The sequence below is a fragment of the Chionomys nivalis genome, chromosome 18 (genome assembly GCF_950005125.1).
Source record: "Chionomys nivalis chromosome 18, mChiNiv1.1, whole genome shotgun sequence".
Classification (NCBI taxonomy): Eukaryota; Metazoa; Chordata; class Mammalia; order Rodentia; family Cricetidae; genus Chionomys; species Chionomys nivalis.
The window spans coordinates 39,489,774-39,511,262 of NC_080103.1; the positions used below are offsets into that span (position 1 = coordinate 39,489,774).

The 21,489-nt window shown below is 40.6% G+C and overlaps 1 protein-coding gene across 1 annotated transcript in view; it reads right to left on the reverse strand.

Moving 5' to 3' along the window:
• Window positions 1–3,639: 3,639 nt before the first annotated feature.
• Enpep (glutamyl aminopeptidase) overlaps window positions 3,640–21,489 on the reverse strand; it is a 67,897-nt gene continuing 50,047 nt past the window's right edge. The window contains exons 12-20 of the mRNA XM_057793236.1: window positions 19,047–19,180; window positions 18,854–18,909; window positions 16,533–16,683; window positions 14,780–14,853; window positions 14,563–14,667; window positions 14,301–14,471; window positions 10,903–11,043; window positions 5,726–5,804; window positions 3,640–4,420 (exon numbers count right to left, since the gene is read on the reverse strand). Coding sequence (XP_057649219.1) covers window positions 4,268–4,420; window positions 5,726–5,804; window positions 10,903–11,043; window positions 14,301–14,471; window positions 14,563–14,667; window positions 14,780–14,853; window positions 16,533–16,683; window positions 18,854–18,909; window positions 19,047–19,180 — 1,064 coding nt within the window. The 3' untranslated portion in view covers window positions 3,640–4,267. The remainder of the gene's footprint in view (window positions 4,421–5,725; window positions 5,805–10,902; window positions 11,044–14,300; window positions 14,472–14,562; window positions 14,668–14,779; window positions 14,854–16,532; window positions 16,684–18,853; window positions 18,910–19,046; window positions 19,181–21,489) is intronic.

Consider the following 21,489-nt stretch of genomic DNA (forward strand, 5'->3'; position numbering starts at 1 on the left):
GCTTGGAAAACAAGAGCCATAACTATTTCCAAAAAATCTATGTTGAACACATCTTTACCCCTGGACTTTGTGCCAGCTAAGAGCTGTAGAAGACCATGTTTGTGAACTTGGATGGTTATGTACATTCCAGAAGTGTGTGGATTCGGGGATATACAATTCGGCTTTGCAACTGACAGTCCTTCTCTTTCTCACCGAAAAGAGATTTAGAAAAAAAAATTGGTACCTGTCATGGAAATAAAAATTCTCCCTGGGCATTTCAAAATACTTGATTTAATACGACACATGGTTAAATGGATCAGCCAGTCCTTCAGGCTATGTGCTGTCTTGCTTCATTGTGTTTCTTGGTCCTTCCTGTGCTCTGTTTACTAGTTTGGGGGAGGGAAGTTCTTTCATTTGTTTTTCCATGGAATTTCAGTGATTGATAGACTGTGCTTTAATGATAACAAAATAGCATTGTGCTCAGCTACCAGCACACCATCTGTTATGGTGGGAACCTTAAAATGTCCCCCACAAACTCATGTGTTGAAAGTTTGTTTCCCTACTTTTGGGAGGTGGTGGGAGCTTCCAGAGGTGGAACCCAGTTGTAGGACGCAACTCATTGGGACCTACCCTTAAAGTGGATCTTGGGATTCTGGCTATCTTCCCTGACCTCAACTGCCCTGTCCACAAGGAGGTAAGTAGCCATCTCTACCAAGTCTTTCTGCCTTGTTATTCTGCCTTACCACAGGCCCCAAAACAACCTGGCCGGATAACCAGGCACAGGAAGCTGAGACAAATCTCCTTTAAGTAGATTTTTTTCAACTATGCTGTCAAGCAGTGGAAAACAGACCAACAAACTATTTCACTTGGTTTTAAAATAGAGAGAAAAACAAATGACTGTGTTTTCCCTGACAGGAAATAAATTATTGGAAAACAAATGAAATGAGTCATCGTATCTACACATAAATATATGCTGATAATTATAACAATACTTTCAGCTTTTTTCCACTCTCTATCTTCCCTGCCTCTGCTATTTTTCCTCCCGTTCATGCTTATTGGGCCTTTCTTTTAGCCTTCAGGATTTCTTTAACATAGCACTTGTCATATAAATATATATGCACATATATGTGATATATATAGACAGGTGCTTTGGAGGGTCTTTTTTCACTAAAATTGAACAAATAACTCAATGTACTAAATGAGCTTTAATGTAGAGATTTATAGGCCTATATTCTAAAGCTCCTTAGAATTGAAGCAGAGTCTTTGGGGGTCACCCTAGTCCACCAGTCTACACTAGACAGCCTTTATGGGTGAAGAGCAATGAGTAGCAAAACAAGCACTAGGTTAATGGAAACACAAAGCAAAATAAAATTCTGTGATTCTAATTTGTATCTTTCAGGGTTGGCTACTCTAGGTTTCCCATTTAACAGAGGGAATGAAGAACTTATCTGCCATTTAAGGGGCTTGAGTAGAGAAGAGATGAGTGCTAGGCTCCTTGTTTTAAGAAGTCACAACCATGTCTTTCTAATCCAGAAATAAATGAGATCATCCAGGAGTGAGTGAGTTAGGTGTCATGCTACTAATGCTTTGAACCACGGAGGTGTTAAGTGGGGTGGAGAAAATTAAACTGGTGGGGTGGGGGTAGGGGAGAAGTGGGGGGTGGGAGGACTGGGACTGGGAGTGGGGGGTGGGAGTGGGGGAGAAGTGGGGGTGAGAGGACTGGGGGCAAGGGTGGGGGAGAAGGTGGGTTGAGGGGACTGGGGGTGGAGGTGGAGGAGAAGTAAAAGGTTAAAGGGACCGGGAGGAGGGTAGGGGTGAGGGAGAGGGGGGTTTGAGCAGACTGGGGCTGCGAGTGGGGGTGGGAGTAGGGAAGAAGTGGGGGGTTAAGGGGACTATGGGTGGGTGAGAAGTCAGAGTTGATGGAACTGGGGCTGGGAGTGGGGGTGACAGTGGGGGAGGAGGGAGGTTGAAGGGACTAGGGGTGGGGGTAGGGAGAAGTGTGGGGGAGGGAGGGGACTGCGGGTTGAGCGGAGTGGAGGTGAGGGTGGAAGGGTCAGAGTTCAGAGACTACCAACTTGTGTTTTTCCTTGACACCCCTATCTCTCCACTGCCATGAAAAGGGCGACCCCTTTGATTACTATCTTCCAAACTCCATGCAGGTACACATCAGCTGTGGGTCTTGAGCTGTATGAAGACTAGGAAGTACAAGCCCAGCATCTCATCCCAGCCGTGCAGAGCAGGATAGGGTATTGCAGTGTTTGAAGGGTGACCCTGTGCGAGTGAACGCTATCTAACCAATCTTGAGAGCATATCGCCACGAGGGCATAAATGTTTTACATTTATCTGTGGCACTTTAATATTTAAAGATGTTCCAAAGAAGTCTCAGGACAAAACACGGGTTCTGAAGTCCATCCGCATCTATTCCACCCTGCTCTTCTCGTCCTGCCCCCCCCCCCCCGCTATGCCATCTTCCCATTTCTTCTAAAGCCACTTGAGGATCGCAGGCAGCTATCAGCATGGCACTGGAGTATGGGCTTGGAGTATGTTGTGTAAATAAAGTGAGAGCCAACAGTTTTTATTGTACACATGTGCCCCCAATTGTCATCAACCTAATCTTGAATTTTTTTAAAGGGCCAGAGTTTCTTTTCTTTTAAATTTATTCTGTATACAAAATTCTGTCTACATGTATGCCTACAGGCCAGAAGAAGGCACGAGACCTCATTACAGATGGTTGTGAGTCACCATGTGGTTGCTGGGAATTGAACTCAGAACCTTTGGAAGAGCAGGCAATACTCTTAACCGCTGAGCCATCTTTCCAGCCCCACCAATCTTGAATTTTCCAAGTAAACTTGGACTTTTTCTAAATGGAACAGATGGGAAGAAAGAAATTCGGTCTGTTCTGCCTCTTGGACTGCCATTGTGAGCTATTGGGCATCAAGGGCCACAGTCAATAGACCCCAGCCACCAGCTTCTATGAAACTGATGCCTTTCTTTCAGTCACGCACATAAATTAAAATTTTTATCTTTTAATTTAGTATGTGTATGTGTACGCATGCTCATGGGCACACACACACACACACACACACACACGCCACAGCACATGTCTGAAGGTCAGAGCATAAGCTGCAGGCATCAATTCTTTTCCTTTACCCCGTGGAGCCTGCGGATGGAAGCAGGGTGGCAGGCGGAGCCATCTCATTGGCCTACATGTAGAGATGTTATCAGTGGTGTTCTGTACGGGTTTGGATTTAAAGGTGTCTAGGTAAAATTTCCGTATAAGAAGACATGCTCTTATACATGCATCTGTGCTGGAGACAATCTCAAGTTTCTCCGTTTTCACACTTTTGTTGCTCGAGAGGGCAAAGCTAGATTTTAAGCCCTTTTGCTTTGGTAGAATAATCGGCCTTCTCTCCTTCCTGAACAGCTTCCAACTACTTTCCTTTCTCCCTATCAAATCCACAGAGCACAGTTAAGCTCCCCATTCCCGCTAATTTCATAGCGCATTTGACAGAGCTTTGTATGCATCAAGAGAGACGAAAGAGCATCATGCGTGACCAAGGCCAGGTTCTCGATGCATACTTATAATGTGCTAAACTATTTGGGGAATGCTGCCATTATGTACACTTCAGAGCAAGGGGACACTGGGAAGCAATTTTTTTTCAAGGCAATAATTTAACTTTATTTTTTTTAAAAAAGAATACAGCATCGTCTGATTGATTTAGTAAGAGCAAAGGCAATAGTCAATCATTTCTTTGGCTTGTTCATTCAATCCTTGAACAAAAATTAAGCCAAGGTTACTTTGGTAGGATTTAAGGCAGTGAGACATATGTGAATAAAATGATATTAGGTCTATGTAATTCTGAATAATAAAATAAAGATTAAGATGGCAATATGTCCCGCAAGTACTGGTATTTAAACTTTAAAAATCAATCAAGAGAGAAGATTAAGTGGTGTTTCTTTGGTACTAAAAATGTAAAGCTAGGACCAAATTGTTCTATTTTCACAGATTTAAGATACAAGGAATGATATTTAAAGACATTAATGTGACTATTAAACCCTTCAGTTTGTAAAGACATCCCTGTGAAGTACACTTAGGAGAAATCCCTGAGTATATGAAACACTCTATTAGTATCTTCCTTCAAAAAACAAAGAGGAATAATTTAACAGCTTTGCGAGACATAAACACAGTTCTTAGCATAAGCAGAACCCGTTTCCAAGGCTCCCTCTGCAGTCTGTAGACCAGGCCACCTCGGGCTCCACGGCACGCTGATTCACAAGATGAAGTACCTTAGCCGTCCTTCGGCAGGCTGTTAAACCAGTCGCTTATGGACTGTTTGTTTTCTTTTACCCACTCAATATTGTTTTTCACCGTCTCCAGCACTTGCTCTCTAGGCTGTGCTCCAGCTCCAGCATTTGGGTATTTTGCAAAGAAGCTCTGCATCTAGAAGAGAGAAGGAAATTATCAGGAGACCCAGCTGAAGGCCGCATCTTCAGGAATTCCATTTGGAAACTGGCTTTGTTGCTTCCTATGGGAAATTTGTTGCAGTGGCAGCTCCCGGTATAGCACTCAGAATGAGCTTGCCAGACACGTGAGCATTCGCTTCTCTTGGCTTTGGGCCCTGAGAGCCTGTTTAACCACAAGAGGCTAAGATAGGGAAGGAGGGCATCATGCCGTGGTTACCATGTCCACTTCTGGGGATTTCTCTGTTGTCCGTGCCTTTCCCAAAGTGTCCCATGGACAATGTGGCCTGTGGCATGATGGATTTTTCTCCAGGGGGCTGGAGAATTTCCTATACTTTCAGTTCATTTCTTAAATGAATGTAGGGAAAGTCTATCTTCACCATAGTTCTATATTCTTGCCTACTCTCCAAGCTCTGTCCCCCAAAAACTGAACTAGAGTATTATCTGCCATTTTCAAAACTAAGAATTATTTTGTTTCTTACCATATGCACGAATCTAAACAGCTCATCTAATGCACAGACATGGAGACTTCAGGACATCTCTTTTTGTCCTGCGTTAGTGGACATACTTTTTTCTTCACTGAGATTTCAGCAATTTAGGATTTCTTTCAAAATTCCCAAACTATCAATGCTGAGTGGACTCAAATCTTAACCAACTTATCCCAGAGTCACCAGCAGCTACCTGAATAGGAAGACCCACTCCACGTCCTTCTGTCACCCTGTCCCAGCTGTCCCAGCCTGTCCCAGCCTGTCCCAGCCTGTCCCAGCCTGTCCCAGCCTGTCCCAGCCTTCCCCAGCCTGTCCCAGCCTTCCCCAGCCTGTCCCAGCCTGTCCCAGCCTTCCCCAGCCTACCCCAGCCTTCCCAGGCCTTCCATTTCTCATGTTTTTTGTTTGTTTGTTTGTTTGTTTTGTTTTGTTTTCCTGCCTATTTGTTTTTTGGTTTTTTTGAAACAGGGTTTCTCTGTAGCTTCGGAGCCTGTCCTGGAACTCGCTCTGTACACCAGGCTGGCCTCGAACTCACAGAGATCTGTCTGCCTCTGCCTCCTGAGCACTGGGATTAAAGGTGTGCACCACCACTGCTCGGCTCCATTTCTCAGTTTTTAAAGCTGTTTTCATTTGGGTCACTTTGCAGGTTAGTAAAAAAGCAGCATATAATTGATTTGATATGAGGGGTTTCTCTTTCTTCTTGTGTCTGGGATTTGATTGGAGAAATTACCACGTCCCTTTTGGAGAAAAGCTTAAGCTTGTTCCTTCCTAGAGAAGCAGAAGGGGATCCGTCCCCATACCTGCCAGAGCTGCAGCTCCGTGTTGAAGGGCTCAGCGATGGTGACAATCCGGCCAAGGTATCTGTCATTGATTGTGAATCTGTAGAAGAGGAGTGGAAGGGAGTAAAACAGAATATTAGTGTCTGAGCCTGAAATCTCTTTTTCTATATGAAAAAGGTGTATGTGTGGATATGGGTGTGAAGTAGTTTTCCAAAGAAGCTAAACACACTAATAAAATATGATGGTGGCTCAGAGAATAAACGTGCCTGCCATGCGAGTCTGAGACCTGAGTTCAATCCTCAAATTCCACACTGGAAAGAGAAAAAAAATACCCAACTCCTAAAAGACATCTTTTGACCAATACACATATACAATCTATAAACATTTAAAAGCCAACACTTTTATAATCACATTCACGAGTGCTGTCTATAAAGTCCATACTTCGTCTTGCATATAGATTTCATACCATTTCTCAGACATGGTAGACTGCTTGTTGTATCCCCCAAAATACTTTCATTCCTCCTGATAACAAGGGTGCACAGATAATGACAGTGCTTCTCAGTCTCCCTCAGAACTAGGTACAGATGTGCAACCTAATTCTTAGTAACAAAACACAAACTAAGCGATATGTCGCTAGCCCTAAACACTGCTTTCCAAGATCACTAATTTTATGTAAGTACATTGTTTTTATCAGTAAAACTAACTGACTTTTTTATCTTCAATTTACTTAAATTCTAAGTGGCATCTGACAAGATATCTGTCTTGAAGAAAACCTCCCCTCTTGCCCTTAAGAGAAAACCATAAACACATACGTAGCAAGCTGAACCTTGCCAGAAACTCAAGCATCGCCCTTATTCCCTCACTTCCTCTTTTATTTTCCAACTCGCTGTGTTCTGTGAGTCCTTCACCTCCACCATCACTTTACGGTCCAGTTTATCACTGTCTTTTGCTGCCAGCTGACCCCTGTCTTTCTGGGACTGCTGCAGAAGTTAAGTGTGTTTCTCAAATCCACTCTGATCTCACCAGTGCCCATGCTTCCCCATCACCAGTGGAAGCACTCATTTTCAACATGAAACCATTCTTTGAGTTTCTTACAAACGTCTTGTCGTTGCTCTTAGAATAAAAGTCAGATTTTAACATGACTCTACTCCTTTTAACGGTTATATCTTTCTTTCCTGGTAGTCTCAGCCAAGATACTTCTGCTTCTGTTTACCTAACTCATTCCTGTCCTTCCTTCAATTCACTTAGTACTTCCTTAGACAGACCTCACTTCCAACTTCTTTCAAGCTGGTTAGTTTCCCCTTTGCATTATTTTAGTGTACTCCGAATTTCTTTTCTGGGTAATTGTGTGTCTGTATTTGCAAAATTCTTGATTTAATCTTGCTAGCTTTAATAATTCTTGACTTAATATTGCTCTCACCAACGTCAGGGGTTCTGCGAGGTCCATTTCTTATTGTAGCCCCAATGCCAGTTATCGAATCTAACACAAAGCATGGGAGTTACATGACTTACTAGCCAAAGAATTTAACTTAAAATGATATTTTAGGGGGCTGGATACATAGTTCAGTGGTTAAAAGCACTGGTTGCTCTTCCAGAAAGCCCCGTTCAATTCCCAGTACTCACATGACAGCTCACAACTGTCTGAGGTTCCAATTCCAGGGAATCAGACACCCTTACATAGACATGCAGGCAGGCAAAACATCAACACATATAAAATAAAAATAAATAAATAAAATGACGTTTTAGGAGTGAGAGAAATGGTTCAGCAATTAAGAACACTTGCTGTTCTTCTAGAAGACCAAGGTATAATTCTTAACACCCTTAGTGGTTTCATTTCCGGGGGTTCTGAAACTGCCTTCGGACCTCCCCAGGCACCAGACATTGTATGTGGTGCACATACATGCATATATACACAGTCAAAACACCTATAAACATAAAATAAGAAAATTTTTAAATTAAAAATATAGAAACAAAATTAGGTATTAATGAGGATATTTAAGAACAACACAGTGCAGGAACATACTGGGGAAATGGGCAGTTACTCTAAAATGTCATTTATCAGAAATCGCAATATCCTTTCTTTCAGTAGCAATACGTTACAAGAAGAATGAATCATAAAATCCTGTGGACGGTGTGACTCTGTGTATCAAGCCAGCAGCCATGGAGAAATGACTTAGGAATGAACCATGATGTGACAGCAGGAATTACTTCTGGCTGATTCTATTATAGATTACTTAAATATTCTTATTATCGCCTGCAGCTTCTGAAGAACCACACCTATCAGTTTTGTAAGGGGAGGGCAGGAAGCAAAAAGAAGGAAATACGTGTTGCTGCAAAGAGGCTACAAATCCCAAGAACAGATGCTAACTGCAAGTCATTGTTGTTTGAATGGCCTCTACTTCCTGAATTATTGTTGTTTTACTCTTAGTAATTAAAAATTAGAAGAAATATTTGGGAAATAGCAACATATACATCAAATAAAAACTCCAAATACTTGTGTAAACACTACCTGCATAATGTGTTTATCTCAGGGGCCTAATGTAATATAAAGTGCAGAAAATAGTGAAAACATACCGTGCCTTCATCAAAGTGGCTAAAACTATGGGAATTTAAAAAGTTAGATGACGTCATCTTCTTTGACTTCATATTTATATGCCCTAATATTACATCATACAGAAATTACTTTGATGTATTCAAAACTTATAATTGAGTTCTTATTAAGTTATTTTGAGATAATATTTAAATGTTTAGATCATGTTCGTTATCTCAAAATTATTGATTTTTTTTTCATCTATAGCAAACTAAAATCAAATTTGGTCAAACCCCACTACAGACCCATTGAGCTCATGGAGCTTCCCAGTTTCAGAGCTAAGGGTTTAGAAGACACAGGAACAAAGAGTCATCTCTCACAGATATTGGGCTTTGGGGTTAAGGCTTAAGCTGGAGGGCACAGTAGTGACCTGGCAAACAGCAGTTATAGAGGTCACATGGAAAAAGCTTGATAGAAAAACAGATTATTTATTTGAGGGAAACAATAAATTGTTCAGAAATAGGGACAGTAACACCACACAACTGAAAACTTGGAAATCATTCAAGAGTTTGGAAATATTTGAATAAAGCTTGGCTCATTTCAATTTGCTTGTCTTATTAATCTTTCACAGGAAAATTCTATTTCTTCAAACCAGACATAATTAATATTGCCTTTTGTGTAAAAGACATGTGGTTATTGTATGATCTGTGTGTTGGGGCCATCTGCAATAATATCTCATGAAAGTTAGAGCATCAGACAATGAAGAAATATTAAAAGCCTTGGTCAAGGCTTGTGAGCCTAGCTCTGACAATGGTTAATCAATTCATTGTCTTTGGAAAATAGTTTGGTTTATAAAATCTAATATGTTTATTTTAAAGTCAGATGTAGACGGTCTCTATAGCAAGGCAAAACTCATTTTTCTACTTATTAATTGATAAGACATATAATAAGCAAAAGATATTTTTATCTTTTTCACAAGAATTTAGAAGCAAACATTGCACTTCATTTATATAAATTTCGTGCAGCATACATAGACGTGTGATCTTTCAGCTAACACAAAACACACAGTAGGTATTATTAGGCATCCATCTTTCTAAGTATGCTCAGATAGCATGTTCTTGTTGAACAGATTCACTCAGTCCAAACCAAGCCTTTCACTGAAACAATTATAAACTGATAAACAATGGATATGAACTTCTATGTGCATATGTCCTCAGACTAGTATTTAGAAATGGATGAACATTGCTAGGCAGTGATGACACACATCTTTAACCCCAACACTTGGGAGGCAGAAGAAGCAGACAGATCTTTGTGAGTTCGAGGCCAACCTGGACAACATAGTGGGTTCCAGAACAACCAAGGCAGTTACACAGAGAAACTGTCTCGATAAAAAGCAAAACAAAACAAGAAATGGAAGAACAGTGACTCTCACCAGTTACAAGAATAGAAACAGCAAAAATCTATCAGCAACCGACAAAAGCAATGTAGAAAACTTCAGTTGAGAAGTAGAGATACACTGTGCATCTCAGAAAGAAAGGAAATACAGACACAAAGGCAGTGGGGAATTGCAGAAGAGAGAAGAGGGGGTTAAAAGTCATCCCTGTGGCTATGTTTCTCAGAGGACAGTAATTACCAACCACTGTTGACAGGAAAGATTAATACAGACAACAAAGAGATTTCCTAACATGAGGCTTACAGGTAGAATGACCTTTCGTTAATGTGTACACATTTATTAGGGAAATATATTTAGTCTCTATTCGATTTTATATTCAGCCAAAGAAATGTCTTTTTAACAGAAATTGAGCAATGTGCTTAGAGGACCAGAGCCAAGAACGGCAGCACATCCTCTGCATGGGGGCCAAAGAAATAAGAAGCTTGGGGAAACATCTCTCGTCTGTTCTACTCTTCGTTTGTCATCCCTAGTTCCCATTTTCCAAGCTGCTATTACTAGGCATGAGGGTAGGTCAGTCATAGAGTGTGTGCTTTATGCTTTGCAGAGAAAAGGCCCTGGATCCTCCAGCACCAACAAACCACACACACACACAAGACAGAGAGAGAGAGAGAGAGAGAGAGAGAGAGAGAGAGAGAGAGAGAGAGAGAGAGAGAGAGATGTGCACACACAAAATCTCCACTCACCCACCCCCAAAGTGCTATTGCCTAAGAAATGCATTCTCTTTTAAGATGCATTTGGAATACTTAGCTTATTATCTAGTTAATGAAGAAAATGGAGAAATGGAAAGTTGCTGTATATATGAGTTCTGGAGACGCAGGGTTCTATTTGGAGCCCAGCTCCAGGATGTCTCACCCCGTTCTCAGTGAACAGTACCTGAGAACGAAACATGTGTCTGACATTTTGCTATGTATCTATCAGTACAGTGAGCAGAAATATGCCAACTTGTCTTAATTAAACAAAACCTATTGCAGTTCAGTTCTCTCTCCAGGTCTCAGAATCTTGCTGATAGCTAGGAACAGCAACTTTCATCAAAAAAAAAAGAATCATGGCTAAAATCAACAGACCTGGAAGGGCAGTGCTCTGGTGCTTTACCTCTGACAATATGCCTTTTGGGTATGGTACAGAAGTCAAAGAAAGTACACGGAAGAGAAAAAGAAGGCACCTGCAGAGAGTGTCAAACAAAGAGAACAAGAAGCCATCATCCGCTCATCCCACCTGTCGACCAGATAGTCCCAGTTGAGTTGTATCCAGTTCCAGGCCATGCTCTTCCCGTAGCTGTTGTAGGAGATGTAGCGGATGACGGTGAACACATCCTGAGATTTGATGATATCGGGGTCTTTGAGCATTTCCAGATACCTAAGTGAAGGCAAGAAGAAAACTGTTTCAAAATGAACTTTGACTGTTAACCGTCATGTAAGTTTTAGGGCCACACTGCTTTCATCCCAGCAGCTCAATTCTTGAAGGATATCCTAACAGAGTGAATTAAATATGACAAATGGGGGAACGGGCTTTTTAGAAAAAAAAAATCAGTGTATTCAGCTGTTTTTAAAGACTAACCTCTAATTTTGAGGCGTGCTAAAATATAAGCATTTAAATCTAACAATTTTAGCTAATTAATATTAAATATTACAGCTATTATTGAAAATTAAACTAATATAAAATTTAAATTATTTGAAAACACCAAAAACAATTAAAACTAAATTTTAAATATTACTCTAATAAAAGAGCATTTATTGAATTGAATACACGTACTTATTTGTCTGTTACCCCACTGAATGTATAAGAAGTGTCTGTTAAATAAAAACTTTAGGTCTTATTCTATAGATCAGAGCTTATACTTTACTTGCTAATGTAAGCTTACATAGCTAGATTAGCTAGCTATAATTATAGGGTAATACGGAAAAGTCCAGGAAGAATTAAAGAACAAATGGGTAGATGTTCCTCAATGTTATGCTGTGGTTTTAACTAGAGTTGACCTTCTAAGTCCACATTGCTATTAGAATTGTTTCTATCTAAATGAAGTTAACATGTTTTGTTTACTATGAGAAAGGCACCTCAAAAATATCTATTGCTGATAATCAAACATATTTTCATAATCTCCTCAACTTGTTCCTACTCATAGGGAAGATAAGGGGTTACTAACTACCCAAAACATGAGACATGAGAGATAAATTAGAGAGATGACCTTTGTCAAAAAAGAAAGAAATTTATAGATTTTTTAAAAAAGTTTTTAATATATCAATATCAAGTATACTTAATGCTGGAGTCTAGATATGAAATGTCCCCAAAGGTCTGTAGTTGAAGGCCTGGTCCCTAGGTGGTAATGTATTAGAAGTAACTGGATCGTGATGGTGCTGTCCTTGTCAGTGGTTTGGTCCATTGTGATGAATACCTAACTCAACAGGCTGTGAAGTGGTCCTGCCTAGTTAAAGGAGGTGGATCAATTTGAGAGTGTACACTGCCTGCCTCCTGTTTCTCTCTGATCCCTGGCTTCCACGTGGTGAGCAGCCTTCCTTCCCTTTACTCTTCTACTGTGATATTTCTGCCTTCTGTCAGGCCCAAGAGCATTGCAACACAAACTCAGATCTCTGAGCCATGAGCCAGAATTAACCTGTCCTCACTTTAATGTGTTCTGGCACTGTGAAAGGAAAGGAAGATACTTGATGCCAGAAATTTCCCATGAGACTGAAGAAAACACAGGCTTGAAGTTAAGCTCATATGCTGTGGGACATCAGAGTACACCAGTCTAGCCCTTCATTCTGCAGGGGGAAAGTTCTGTCAATCAACGTCTAACTTTGTACCACGCCCAGTGTGGAATGGGAGCTCAACGTTACATCATAGGCAAGATGAGGTGACTAGATTTATTGATTTAAGGAACACCCATGGTTCTTGGGCTTGTGAGCGGTGGAAAGGAACCCTAGACATATCCTCAGTCTTGAAAAGAAATGTGTAGGGATTCTGAAAAAGTCTCTGGTCAAACCAATGTGTTACACAGCATAAGTAATTCAGGAGTGGAGGATATGACTGTGACCACAGCATTCATCCCCAGAAGACAGAGTTCTAGAAGGTAAGATGGGACCGGTTAAAACCCAACAGACTTAGCCCAGGACCAAAATGGATAAACACCTTAAGAAGACCAGCAAGAAACAGAGCATTCCTTCCTCCATGACTACAAATGGACATCCTGCAATCTACAAATGTGTCTTCCTTGTATAAAAGGAAAATGTGCAAGGGATGAAAATATAGGGCACTTACTTTAATAGACTGTTTGAGCTAGGGTTTGGGTTTAATGACTCATTTTAAAACCAGACTTATAGACAAACAGCTGGTGTCAGTGGTTCCTCATTGTGCTGGCTTTTAGAACTAGTTGGAGAGAAAACAAAGGTGGTGACCTTTCTAAGCACTTTTCGTGTGAAATACAGCATGTTTACCATATGCTTAGATAAGCAAGGAATTCCAGAGGACCCCTCACTTCACCCCAAACTTGCAGCCAAACCTCCATTGGGTCTGGTCGACACCCAAGTTCAGGAGGACTCTGTGGATGCTTGAAATATCAATCTCAAATGTGAATTGCTTCAAATTCAGATTCTAAGGACCACTGGCCACAAAATTACTTTCTAAGGCAAATGGTGCAAGGTAGAGCAACCTGTTTTTGACAATGAATGTCTTAGGGGATTATTTTAGCACACTAGACCATTGAAATTCAAGAAACTATACTGATGTGGTGGGCCCTGAAGTTGTGTGTGTGTGTGTGTGTGTGTGTGTGTGTGTGTGTGTGTGTGTGTGATTTCTCTTCTATATCTACATCCACAAGTGTCTCTCTAAGACAACTAAAGTAGTTGCTAAATTCCTTAACAAATATAATTAGCACCGTGCCATCTAGTAATAATGCTTTGACGTATGTCAGGATGGTTATGTCCTCTTATTTAGTCTAAACCAATTTTATTTTAGTCATTTTTAACTTTTGAAATTATTTCCTGTGTATGGACATCTTGCTTGCATGTGTGTCTGTGCATTACTTGAGGGCCTGGTGCCCATAGAAGCCAGAAGAGGGCATCAGTTCCCCTGAGACTGGAATTAAAAGGCAGTTGTGAGTCACTCTGTGGTTTCTAAGAATCAACTAGGGTCCTCTGAAGGAGCTACCAGTGCTTCTAACTGTTGTGCCATCTCTCCAGTCCCCAAAACTTATTTTAAATTACATATTAAACATGGCAGTTCTGGTGGGAAGCAGAGGCAGTGAGATTGCCTTAATGTTAATCTACAGGGCCACACAGTGAGACCTTGCCTAAAAAACAAAATTAAAAAGGAGAAAATTAAAAATAAATTACACCTAGTCTGGAAAGTGGTGGCATACACCTTTAATTCCAGCACTCGAGAGGCAGAGGCAGAAGCAGATGTATCTCATGAGTTTGAGACCAGCCTGGTCTACAAAGTGAGTTCCAGCACAGTCAAAGTTATACAGAGAAACCTTGTCTCAAAAATCAAACAAAAAAGTAATAATAAAATAAATTATACCTAAGTGTACGTGGTAACACTAGAAGACTTGCCTGGCATGGACAAAGCTTTGGTTGAATTTAATCCCAAACACCACAAAGCAAACAGAAAGAACTTACCTTGCCAAAAGAGTAACATCCTTGATGGAAGCTAACCCATAGAGCAATTTTTCTTTTTCTTGTGCTAGGGAGGTTTTCTGGTATTGCTCTAGAGTATAGTTCCATGACCTCTCATCGCCAGAGTTCTGCATCCCGTAGCGGTACACCAGAAGCCGAAGATTTACAGGAATGCTACCAGAAGAAACAATGTTTCAGGAATTTCATGTGTTTACTCCCAACTCTATTGAAATCTTCTAGACAAGCAAACAACATGAGTAGTCACCTTTTTCCCTCTTGTACCCAGTCCTCAAATAACTTGGAAGCGTTGGCCAAGGCATCTCCGTCTCCCATCTTGCATGCAAATCCTAATGCAGAGGCACGGAGTAACCTTAAGAAACAAACAAGCACAGAGCCAGGGCCTTAGCACATTTTCATCATATTTTAAAACACAAACACACAAATGTTAAGTAAAAATTAGTTTGTAAAAGGTAAGGAATAACTTTTGGATGTGGCTTCCAGTATCGTTCCATCCCAGAGAATCCGCAATGGGCTTCACTTGACTTTGGAAGTACGTCTGAAATAGAAGCAGAATATACCATGAGTAAGAACCTGCTTTCTATCTGCATTTTGTGTCACTTAGAATTCCCCACTGCAATCTCTGTCCTACTAGTTTTGAGAAGCTTGGGTCAGCACATAGAGAAAGAAAATGTTCACATTTTATAGCACTGAACTTTCCTTCTGTCCTAAACATAGAGATCATCTAGATCTTTCCTCAATATGTTCTAAAAATATTAACTGAGACTGCCTTTGATGCTTGATTGTCAAGTTGACACAACCTAGAGTCACCTGAGAAGGGAGATTCAGTGGGAGACTGTCTAGATCCGGTAAATCTATGGGAATTTGTCTTGGTTCCATTATTTGATGTGGGAAGACCCAGCCCACCATGAGTGGCACCATTTCCTAGAAAGGGCATTCTAGGTTAAGAGTGGAGAAAGTAAACTGGGCAGTCATAAGCACGCATTAGTTCTTTGCTCTCTTCTCTTAACTGTTGATGTAAAGGGACCACCAGTTGCTTCAAGTCCCTGCCACCCTGACTTCCTGGCAATGGAGCGTGCGACAGTTTGAATGTAATTGCCCTCCAAGATCTCATAAGGAATGGCATTAGTAGGAGGTGTGGCCTTGTTGGAGGAAATATTTCACTGTGGAGGCAGGTTTTGAGATCTCATATATGCTCAAGATATCATCCAGTGCCACAGTCCACTTCCTGTTGCCTTCTGATTGAGATGTAGCCAGCACCATGTCTGCCTTACTCCCTGCCATGATAATAATTAACTGAACCTCGAAACCAGGTGGCCACCTCAAGTAAATGTTTTCCTTTATAAGAGTTACCACGGTCATGGTGTCTCTTCATAGCAATAGAAACCCTATCCAAGACAGACAGTCACCTGGAATTGTGAAACAAATAGACCCTCTCCCTTAAACTGATTTTATTGGGGTATTTTTCACAGCAACAGGAATAAAACCCCAACTATTTCTTCATTATAGTAATAAGTAGAAACCACCTCACATGCTTCTGATACTAAGATGACTGTTTAAGCGTCGATGAAATATTAAAAAGTGATTGCTATTTAGATTTACAAAGATAATTTAGGAGTCCTCACTATCCCATTACTACAGGCAGGCAAGTACTAATGGTTCCTGGTACACAAATGAAATTAAGCCTCACAAATATCAAATCATTTTTTTCAAAGATCTTTCATTTAATACACAAAATAGCCATATTTGGATCTAGGATTTATTTAAAATTGCAAGCAGCCTGCCAAAGTCCTATTGAAATGATAAAAAAAGGTAAACAGAAATGACAAACTTAAAGGAAAATCCCAACGTGGAGATGAGAGTAAGAAAATATGGTTTTCTTATTTTGTTAAATTTTGTCAAGAATACTAGTTTTAGCAGATAAGTCCATCTTAAAGTAGTTTTAGTTTATAGTTTAAAATGCTATAAATTTAAATAAAATAGTCATATACATTTTGATACTAAAATGCATACTCTTCTGAGGTATACTGAAATACAAATATGAAACACTTCAAAGTGGAAAATATCAAACCATCTGTCTGCTTTACTGAGACAAGTCCTCGTACATCTCATGATTTCATGTGTTGGAGAGATAGCCTGCAAGAGCCCCTTTCCTTAGAAGTCACCCTAGTTTACTGAACATTTACATTTGTGGTATTCTCAGAGCATCAATGTTACCTCTATCATGGGGTACAGCTCCGTGTCATCTTCAAACATGCTAATGATGTAGGTTACGGCTGAAATGGCTCTCTGCCATGGCAAGAAATCCTCTTCTGATTTGAGATACTGAGTCAATTGCAGAGCTTTTCCATAGTTCAGAAGTTTAGCTCTGAGAAAGAAAACACATCGGACAACTAACTGAAACCTGGACTTTCAGTGGAAAGGACCAGTATGGCGAGTCCAGCAATTCACGCTAGTTACAGTCCTACCAAACAATTAAAAAACTGCATTTATGAGCTGCAGAGATGGCTTAGTGGTTAGAAGTACTTCTTGTTTTTGCAGAGAACCTAAGTTTTCAGCCTCCCTGTCAGGAGGCTCACAATCTGCTTGCAATTCTATCTCTAGGGTTTCAGATGCTCTCTTCTGTCTTCTGCAGACTCCCACACATATGTGCAAACACACACACACGTAAAAAGCTAGAATATATCTTTTTTCTTTTTTTTCTTTTATTTATTTTTTTTAAGAATATATCTTTTTTAAAAATTGCACTTATTGTTGAGACTCAAGAAAAAAGTTTTGGCCAAAGCTGAGTGATGGGGAACTTGCCTGGTACCCTGATAGTCAGCACCACAAAAAATTATGAAAACATATTTCTAAAAGTTCAGTTCAGATATATTTGAACAGAATATTAGCTAGAAAACTTGTCCATAACATTTTGAATGTTGATACACACAGAAAATGCTACTCGCAGTCTTGACTAGAGAAGTCTCTCTAGGTGATAAGCAGAGGAGAATGAAGAAGATGCATGGCTGCACTAGGAGCTGAGATTAAGAGATGATTGAACATGCAGTTCTAAGTTGGACATCTCTATGTTTCCCTGTAAGGTTCAGGAAACACTGCAGAAGAGGTCCAACTCAGGAGAGTTTTGGAAACACATCTTTGCTGTTAACAAGCTGAGGTGTATGCACTTTGGTCAAGTAATAGATGATAACTTGCAAGGAGGATCATCTTTTATATCCCATCTACCTATTTTCTCATTAATTACTTACAATATGTAGTCACCTCTAGTTTTCTATAAGGATATCGATCCAGACAGAGGTTAAAAGGTGACTCCAATTTCTACTGAACCAGGATTTTAGTCAGGTTCAAAAGTCTATTGTTTAACCCTTTGGAAAACGTCAACATTTTTGGACTTCTGATGTTATCAAGGAGTCCACGTCAAATGTTTCTGCTTAAAATAGGAGCCATCAATCTGATTGGCTAATAATTATTGAACAATAACTCCAACAGTCACATATTGCAATGAGTTGGGTTTGGATGCCCATTCTCATAAGAGGATTTCTTGGGCAGTATGGACACTAATAAGTAATGATTATGCAGTACAATGGTTAAAAAAAGTGGGCACCTAAGAATAATGCCCAATTCAGGCAGAGGAGCCAGAAGAGGTTTCCTAAGGAATCCACATCTACCCTCATGCTTAGACAAAGCTGCTGAAAAGCAAAGAAATCAAATCAGCTGTGTATTTAGCTACTGCAGAGAGTCAAAAACTTAAATAATAAATTAAAACTTAATAAAAATTATTAGGGTCAGGTAATCTGAAAAACATCAAGAAGTTGCTTCTCTCTCTAAGTTCAGATCACTCTCAGATCATGAAGAAAAGTCAACTCTCCAAAACAGTTCCAAAATGCTCACCAGCACAAGAGCACTGTGGCTTGTCCTTCTTGTCCCAGTGACTTAGACCAAAATTCATAATGCTAGACCAAAATATCTAAGAGTAAGCTTGGGCTCACAAAACTAAAACACTGTATGTCTGTTGAATCGAGTTATGAAGGTATATTTTAAAACAGTGTCATTTGTATTTCACTTGCTTTATTTTGAGGGGGATGGGCCTGCCACTGTGTGCATGTGGAGGTCAGAGGGCAGTATTTTGGAATTACTTCTCTCTATCATGTGGGTCCTGGGGCTCGAACTCAGGTCGTCAGGTTTGGCAGAAGCCACCTTTACCCTTTGAGCCATACCATCAGTTTCAGATGCACGTTTATTTTAAAATATTGCTAAGCAAGCCAGAGACCCTGATATGGAATATATCACACCTCATGCCAGCAAATAGGGATGGGAAGCTCGGGTGTCTGTGAATAGCTAATATTAGGATTTGCTATAAGGTTCATGTGAAGCTTTTTAAAAAGAGCCCCATAAATAACAATAATGTCTAAAATACAGACTGTGGATGTTTTCAATTTTTAAAAATTTTCATACTTAAGTGCAGTTGTTATTAATTTTGAAGATGTATGGGAAAACTCATGGTATTGTAAGTGGCCCAACCACATCGTGAGACATACCTTGCCAAAGCAAAAGCATCGTCAATAAAACTTGCACGGTCAGCAGCGGAGAAGCTCTGGAAGAGGAAGGAAAAAAGCAAAAGCCATGATTCTCAAAAGCAAAGAGCATTGGAGGAAAAAAAAATAAAGAGCGTCTTTAAAATGCTGTTGTTGGGACAAAACGACAATAGTTCCTAGCCACGCTGTCTCTTACCGAGTGGCTTGAGGAGAGATTCTCGGCTATCTTGTCCCAAGTTACTTCTTCATAATTTACACGGTAAAACCCAATGTGATCTGGGTTTATTTTGAGAAAATCTTCTGTACCAGGACTAGGAGTCAAAGTGATTTCTGTGGTAGCAAATAAACACTAATGAGAAACATGTTTGCATCCACTGTAAACACAGAGAAATTAGACCCAGAGGGCAAAAAGGAAAAAAAGGAAAGAGAAGCAATATTAGCTCAAAGAGTAGAGTTTGATTTTGACCCAAAGCCCCTAAGCCTAATTTTTATTTAGTTGTCTAACTTTAGAATGTCACTGGAGTGAGCGAGATGAACAAGAAATAAGTAATGTCAACAAGCATCCTGCCATTTGTAACTTACACTCCTCCCTGGCAGAAACTTGCCACATGAATGCAATAACTCTAAGTTGGTCAGTCCTGCAGTAAAGAAAACGATGCCCAAGCACAAAGAAATCCATGCTTCCTAAGAGGAGTCCTCACATTCCCAAGTGTAATGGATTAAATGTGTGAAGGCTGTGTCATTAGGACAACCTGGAGAAGGAAGGGCTGAGAGGCAAACCTTTAAAGAACACCTTTTCAAAATCATCTCGGAAGCGGGACCTACTGGTATATGTTTAGAATTCCAGCTACTCGTAGGACTGGGGTGGATTATATATTCGCCACGTGAGTTCAGAAGCCAGCCTGGGCAACCTAGTGAGACCTTGCCTCAAAATCAAATTGAAACCGATCTGGAGATGTGGACCAGTGGTGGAGCATTTGCCCAGCAGGAGGGAGCCCCCAGATCTAATCCCCAGAACAAAATGGACCCAGATTGTTGCTCCGCGAAGTACTAATGGGAAAATCACGACGTGATTAAGGAGTCAGGGTGCGCTGCAAACGACTTGGTTCCCAAAGACAACGTTCTTACTTGGCAACCCACTTCCCACACGTGCTTTCAATTTTCTTGGTCTTTGCAAGGTCGTCTAAGTCCTTATCTCAGTTGACGGTGATAGTGCTTTTTTATCAGTAAAGTTAGCAAATTAACTTTCTTCCCAAAGTGCCACCCAATACACACATAGGGCTCCAGCGTCGAGCTTTTAGAAGCCCAATGCTGAAGGGATGGAGACTTAATTTTAGGTCGTATAAACACCTTGAAAACAATAGCTGTGCTCAGATACCACAAGGATTTGTCAGTACTGCGTCTATTAATTATATGTTTTGTCTGCATGGAAAGTGGACTATTCAAATAATGGTGTGGCGACATAGCATGTGTGCGAGATCTCAAGGAGTTTACTGTGGTGACAACGTAAGGAATAACGCTGGAAATAGCAGATGAGGCTGGCAAAGAAGACCAGAGTTCCTGGCACATACCAGGTGAAAGAAACCATCCTTCGAGGGGGAAAAACACAGAGAAGATGGTCAAACAAGGGAACAACATGCCTGAGTCTGTTTTCTAGAAAAATAATTTTGACAGTAATATGGAAGATATTCTAAGACCAATTTGGAGCCCAGCTGTAATAATCTGGGACAAGAAAGGGTGAGAACTTGGGCCCATGTGGCCACAATGAGAACAGAGCAGAGACACGGTAGAGAGAAAGCCGGCACAGCCCTCCTTCTGCCTGGGAGTGGGGAGGGCAGGGCGAAGGCCTGCACCGTGGGATGAGTGATGGTGTTGCCGCCAGAGAATAGAGGAAGGCAAGTTTGGGAGGAAAGATGATTTAAATTTTGGAAGCATTTGTAAGGTCTGGAAGATATCCAGGACACGGTAGTTTTTCATAATATATAAGTAAGTTCTTCAACAAGACAATCGGTTTCCTTAGGAACCTTCGGAGCAGGTACTTGACAAATTACAAACCCTTACCTCACTCCCACAGTGTTCATCGTTCTTTGTCATTTGGCCATGAAGAAGTTGTTGAAAGGAAGCTAATCTTTTGGCAACCTCACCCTTTGACTGTTTGTACTGGGAGGAGAGTTTCTTGGTAAGGGTAAAGCCATATGTTACTGAAGATAGAACAGGAACTTCTAAGTTTGACAGACCTGGGATAAAATCCTTTCTACGAGACTGGCAAGCTGTGTAACACCAGCCAAATCACTTGACCTCTCTGTGTTCCAGATTTCCAGGAGGAAAACGGGGATCAAAATCCCTCTCGGGGCTGTTGTGAAGATTAAGTAAGATAACGCAGATAAAGCGGGGTCACATCGTTAGGTGTTATGTGACCAACAGGTGGTAGCTATCCCCATTATTATGAAATGGGATAGGCTGCCAATTCTAGAAATAGCCAAGCAAATATAAATAACATTGAGAAGTTCCTGGCAATCCATCTAAATACTGCGGTAATTTACTGTGCTTTCTATGTGCCGAGTTAAGCCTGTCTAACGTTACCGTGATTTTTCTCACTTTATGGATGAGGAAGCTGAGACCCAGGAAGTCGGTAGTTA